The 6,320-nt window shown below is 52.8% G+C and overlaps 1 protein-coding gene across 2 annotated transcripts in view; it reads right to left on the bottom strand.

The window, feature by feature from the left end:
• Positions 1-3,140: 3,140 nt before the first annotated feature.
• GLYCTK (glycerate kinase) overlaps positions 3,141-6,320 on the bottom strand; it is a 115,179-nt gene continuing 111,999 nt past the window's right edge. For both annotated transcript variants that reach the window (XM_086939025.1, XM_086939024.1), the window contains exon 5: positions 3,141-4,557. In XM_086939025.1, the coding sequence (XP_086795151.1) occupies positions 3,673-4,557 (885 nt within the window). In that variant the 3' untranslated portion in view covers positions 3,141-3,672. The remainder of the gene's footprint in view (positions 4,558-6,320) is intronic.

Raw genomic sequence — 6,320 nt, 5'->3', positions numbered from 1 at the left:
GACTGAAACCCCTGATCTGCGCAGATGAGCTGCGACCACCGCCATCACTTTCGTGAACACCCAAGGGGCACTGGTAAGGCCAAAGGGGAGCACAGCAAACTGAAGGTGCTCTAGGCCTACCGTGAACCACAGGTAACGCTGGGGGGGGGGGCGGCAGGACCGGGATATGAAAATATGCGTCCTGCATGTCCAACGCTACCATCCAGTCTCCAGGGTCGAGGGCAGCCAAGACCTGAGCCAGAGTCATAATTTTGAACTTCTCCTTCCGGAGGAAGCGGTTGACTTTCCTGAGGTCCAAGATGGGACGCAGGCCCCCTTTCTCCTTCTTGGAGACCAGAAAGTAGTGGGAATAACAACCACGTCCTACTTTCGGCCCAGGAATGCGCTCGATGGCCTCCTTTGACAAGAGGGCCATGACTTCCTGCTGGAGAAGTGCAAAATGGTCCCCCGACAAGCAGTGGAACAGACAGGCATGGCTGGAGGGGCAGTCTCGAAGGGGAGGGAGTAGCCCCTTCAGACGATTTGCAGCACCCACACGTCCGAGATAATGGAACGCCAGTGGGGAAGGTGATGGCAACTCCTGCTGCCCACCGGCGTGGGGTGTGCACCAAAGCTCGGACTAGGAAGGCTTTGAGGCGGGTGTTGCAGGAGCGGAGGTGGACTGACCCGCACGCTGGCCCCCTGTCCCGCAGCGAAGGGAACCACATCCGCGCTGACGTTGGTTCTGCGCAGGCTTCTGGCTGAACGAATGTGTCGGGTGCCCCTTCCGTGGCCACGAAAGGAACTAAATGCAGACGTGGCCGGGCCGTGGTGGAGAGACCTAAAGACTTGGCCGTAGCCCAGGAGTACTTAAAACGCTCCAGCGCACTATCTGCCTTATCGCCAAACAGGTAAGTACCATCAAAGGGCATGTCCATAAGAGAACTTTGTACATCCCCTGAAAAACCAGTGGACCACTAACAGGGGTGGGGATGGAGGGCTACTGTTGTGGAAATCGCCCTACCCAGTGAATCAGCGGTGTCCAGTCCACACCTGACGGCTAACTTTGCTGCATCTTTCCCCTCAGCAACAGCTTGGGAAAGCACTGTCCGAACCTCCTCCAGACACTGAGGCAGCACCTGTGTAACCGTGTCCCACACAGTGTGGGAATAGCGGACCAAGAGGCATGCGGTGTTCACCGACCGCAGCCCTAAGCTGGCAGAAGAACACAGTTTCTTGCCGAACTATTCCAGCTTCCTGCGGAACTGTTCCAGCTTCTTGGATTCCTTATCCAGTGGAGCAGTAGGGAATGCGCTTTGGGAAGTGGAGGCCTGGATGACCAGGCTCTCCGGGGTTGGGTGGGTGGACAGAAAAGCAGGGTCATCCGGGGCCAGGCGGTGGCGCCTGGCCACATTCTTATCCACCGGGACGCCCGTGGTTGGTCTAGACCAAGTGCCCATCAAGACGTCAGTTAGGGCCTCATTGAATGGCAGCAGGGGCTCCAAAGAGCTTGCCGCCGGCTGAAGCACTTCAGTGAGGAGATTAGTCTTGAGGGTTACTGCAGGCAGGTCAAGGGCCTCAGCTGCTCTACGGAGCACCACAGTGTATGTAGCGCCCTCTTCCATAGCCACAGCAGGAGGAGAAAGAAAACCAGGGTCAGAGGAGAGGTCAACGCCACCGGCATCCTCCAGCTCTTCCGTCCATTCCTGTTCCGACCTGCACTGCCATGCAAGAGGGTCCTCAGACCCTTCCTCCACCGCCCGTGGAACAGGCTGAGGAGGTGGGGGAGGGAGAGGGGAATACAAATTGTCGAACAGCGCTGGGAACGGCGCCGGGCATCACGGGTACAGCTCCGTATCCTAATTAGGGGCAAAATTGACCGGAAAACCGGGCAAAGGCGGTGGCGGAACAAACAGAACCCACTCCAGCGCCGGGTTCGAAGCCGCGGACTGCGCCGGGGCCAGAGCTGCCAGCAGAGGTCCCTGTGGTGCCATGGGCCGGAGCCAAGGGAGGGCCCTCAACTGGGACTGCGGGCCCGAAGCCTCGCCGGCAGGAGCCCGAGGCCTGAAGAGGAGGTCCATGGCTGCAAGAAAAGCTTACACCTGGGCAGGAGATGCCGATGGACCCGGATAAGGTGGGTAGGCCGCGGGACTCACAGGCTCCAAAGGAGCCAGGGGGGTGGAACCCCGGCCCCCTCGTACGCGTCCGGAGACCAACGGGGGGACATCGGAGAGCGGAAAGCTTCTTCGACTTCTTCTTATGACGTCTCCTACCCGATTACGAGTGTGAAGACTTCGACCCCGAGGAGGGATGATGATGGCTCCGCGATCGGGCCCTTGATCGACCCCTGGACCTCGAACAGCGCGGAGACGACTGCCGGGCCTCCAGCAGCTTACGGGACCATTCCCGTAAGGCCTTCATAGCCATGGCCAGACAGTCAGAACATGACCGGGAGTCATGGGCGCACTCCAGACAGTAGAGACAAACACCATGGGGGTCGGCCACCGAAATCGTACGGCGATAGGCCCCGCAAGATTTACACTCATGCATCCCTACATGGCACCAGGAGTCAAAGACTCAAAAAATATAGTAAAAAAGTGACTAGGGTATGTGCTCTAACCGGATCTGCGCTTTCAAGCACGCAAAAGAAAGAAACAGACATCAGCGCGCATGGGTGGCACCTAAGAAGTCTCCGTGACGGATGCGGAGCCGCACAACGCCACCTTCCAACGCGCAGGGGTACTGCTGACAAAAACTTTCCGGATCCAGTCTGATGCCTGGAGATATTCTACGGTAAGGAATCTATCAATATCGTGTCTCTTTCAGATGCTGTTTTTAGTCCCATCAACCTTAAACAATGCAGAAATGGCCAAGTAAGTGATGTTAGCCACTGAAAGCACTGCTTCAGAGAAATTGTCTAGTAAGGGGGGAAACAAAAGTCTCTCTGTGTCCAGTAGCTGCTGGCCATAATATTCTTGAGCCTGATGGCTCTCAAGTCAAAGTCTTCTTGAACAAGTAATTTTCTACATTATGTGAGTTTGCCTGCTCCAAAGATTTCTTACTGAGTGATGTTTTGAAACCCACAGGTTTGTCAGATTGTGTTCTGAGTAAGTAACACCTACATGTTAATATTTGCTGACACATTTGAGATCGCATAAACATCAGTTTGATTATATTTATTATATTTACATAGAAATAGCATAGGAAGTAGCCAAACATGTATGACTGAGAGAAGAGCAGAGGAAGAGACATCAATCTATAAAGTATTCCCTGAAAAAACATACTTTCAATATGGCTTTATAAATGATTGCTTGCTGGATACTCTGGTAAATCTTGGCATCCACGGTTAATCCTAGTTTGAGTGCTTAATAGCTTCAATATTCTAGGCCTGAATAATGAGGCAATGTACCCATTATTACACCACAGGTGTGCATGTGCCTGACTCCCACTAATAGATTAGGATGCTCCCATTTGGGTTGAGCATGAAAAGAGATGCGGCTATTTTTTGTTTTGATTTGGACCTAGCGATTCACAAAATGGCTCTTGCTAATCCTGGTTGATCAAAAACTTGGATGCTTTGAGGCTGTAGCAGTCTTAAACTGTGGTGCTTTTATACATTGGTGACGTCAGTGGTTGCGGTCTGGCTTGTATGACTGTGTTTTTCCTTATACTTTGGTTAGTTTGAGCGCAGACTCAACTATTTTCTCTGCTTCTAATCAGAACCACTTGAACATCCATCACATTGGTGCCTGTTAAACCAGTCACCAGTAAGTTTTTGCCAATGTTGAGGTGTGAAAAGAATGTGAATGAATCATTACGGCGCAAGAAACTCTGCACGTCAAGGTGTTCCTGTTCTGCTTGACCCACCAACTGTGGAGTACAGAAAGCACCAGCTGCCTTTGTTGGTCCATCCTGCCCATCAGTACCACCACTTAGAAAAAGAACCTCAAAAGGTAACAAGCTATCACTATCTCTGTGAAGCTCCAAAGCTACTCTCAGGGCCATTTCTTGGTTCCTGCCACCCTTCCCATGTCCCCGAAGTGTGACAGTTGTTTCTCCACCAGCCAGCAGGCAAAGTGGACTTCTGCTTTCAAGACTTTTCACCACTCTGAAGCAATCTGTGAGGTCCATCCCAGGAATATCCAGCTTGGCAACCAGTTCCTTCAGTTCTTCATCTGCTTTGGGATCACCTCCTACTCTGGTTAAGTGAGAGCAGATGCAGCCAATAAGCAAGCTATAAAAATGAGCAATGCTGAGTACGTCTCCACTCACTCCTGTGGAAAGGACCACAGGAACGTAACCCAGTTCCTCGGCCTGATGTCTTGCTGCTGTTAATGCAAGGGTGTTTGAGCCAATTACCACATTGTGGACATGGCTGAAATCGACAGAAGGTTCCAAATTCTGGTCTTGTCCTGATAGCAGCACTGTCTGTACAGATGAGGGCATGTCATCCCATAGGTTGTACTTAGTCAATACCTGCAGGCAATCCTGCACAATGTTAGGGCTGGGTACAGTAGGTCCACTCGCTATAATGTCCAGTGGGTCTCCAATCACATCAGACAGGATGAGGCTGACAATCTGAAATTTATAAGGAAGATGATATGAGAATTAGTAAAGCAACATGGCGAAAGAAATAAAAAGGCTGATAAAGGGGTAGATAGAGGAGAAGATACAATGTTCTAGAATTGGGGAACCAGGAAGTGAAGAAAAGGAAAGACAATAGAAAAGACTTTGAAAAGAGAAGAGTACCAAAGATAATATTTATCAATAGAAAGAAGGCAAATAGGGAGTTGTTCAAAAAAAGAAAAAAGAGGGTTGTGGCCAGCAAGATGGCCAACAAGCAGCACTTTCTGTGAGCTCCGGCGGCTCAACTTTAATCCTCCACTTATCCTGCCATCCAAACATGAAACGTGGCCTTCGACTTCGTGGGCCGATGTCGAATGAGATGAAATTCGTACTTAGCACCCGGGTTTGCAGTAAGTCATGACTGGGTGGCTGTGGAGGCATTGACCGGAGGTAACATGGCGGAGGCCGAGTGGTGACAACGATTGCCGACTGCGACAAAGCCTGGGCGGCGAGCCTGTGGGTTCCATTTAGCCTTGTTTTATCTGCCCCCTTCGCACCATCCCTCTTCCCCGGCGTGGTGTGCTGGGGCGGGTCGCAGCTGCAGCAGATCCAGGAGAGGCACCAGTGACGAGACGGGGGGTCCCTGCAGAGGTCCTGAAGGTGAGGAGAAGATCAGGGTAACCGGACCTCGCTGGACAGAGATGCAGCAGGGCTCACCTGACCGTAGAGGTCCCCCCCTGCATGCGGAGGTTGCTAAGTCCTGAATGACTAGTGGCGCTGCCGGGGTCTCTCCCCTTTCAACCCTGGCCTGAAACGTCAGCGAGCTCCGACTGATCTGGTGACTGCCTCCCTAAGGCCTCAGTGCTGGACTGAAGCAACAGGCGCCCCAGCCCAAAGTGAATATATTGAGAGGCACTTGGTTTGAGGAAACATGGAGACTCTTTAATCTAGCATGCGGGGTAGCGGGGACGCGGATGCATGGCAGGCCCTGCAGAATCCCCTGGGACATCCCCTGCAGAAACCAGGAAGTGTGACTGGCCACAGGAGTGGTCCTTCCTGCGATGCTGTACAGGCGTATGAAACCCCTTCCCTCTAAGCATTGGAGAGGGGGGAAATGGGTGGGGAGCAGGTGCTCCGTTGAGTCCCAGGCAGACAGCAGCAGCTCGAACCCGGTGGCACAGGGGCAGTGACGTTAAGGGTGGCAGGCCCGGGTGCACAGGTTACAAGGACTTTGGCATCCTTCCTCCTCGCTCCATCTGTAGCAAAGCGGCTGGGCCATTGATGGGAGTGTGCTTGCGGCCTGCCTGTAGAGGGACCATGGGCAGACAGGAGGTACGAAGGCGTCTAAATAGACTCAGTAAGATCTAAAGTGGTGGGGGTGGCTGGGGGTTTGGGTACTGGTCTGGGGAATGGTGGCCTGCTCCCAGGAGTGCTGGGTACATTTACTCTCTCTGTGCAGAGCAGGATCAGTGTTGGACTCATTGGCAAAGACAAAGAACCTAAATCTCCCCAGGCAGAGGGGAGCTCCCGCCAGATCTCCGGAGAGTCACCATCATAGTGCTCCCCAAGAAGAGGAAACCCAGGGAGGGGTGTGACTCCTATCACCCGATCTCACTGCTCAAAGTCGAGACCAAAATACTGGCCACAATCTTGGCGACACGACTTTTGCAGGTTATACCACCTTTAATTAACTGACCAATCAAGATGTAAGCCCGGTAGGTCAACACAGCCTAATCTGCGCCATACACATAATTGGCCAACAACAGTGCAGGCCA

This window comes from Lissotriton vulgaris, chromosome 9 (assembly GCF_964263255.1).
Source record: "Lissotriton vulgaris chromosome 9, aLisVul1.2, whole genome shotgun sequence".
NCBI classification, from domain to species: domain Eukaryota; kingdom Metazoa; phylum Chordata; class Amphibia; order Caudata; family Salamandridae; genus Lissotriton; species Lissotriton vulgaris.
The sequence above is the reverse complement of the archived record's forward strand: the minus strand, read 5'-3'. Positions and strand labels throughout refer to the sequence as shown.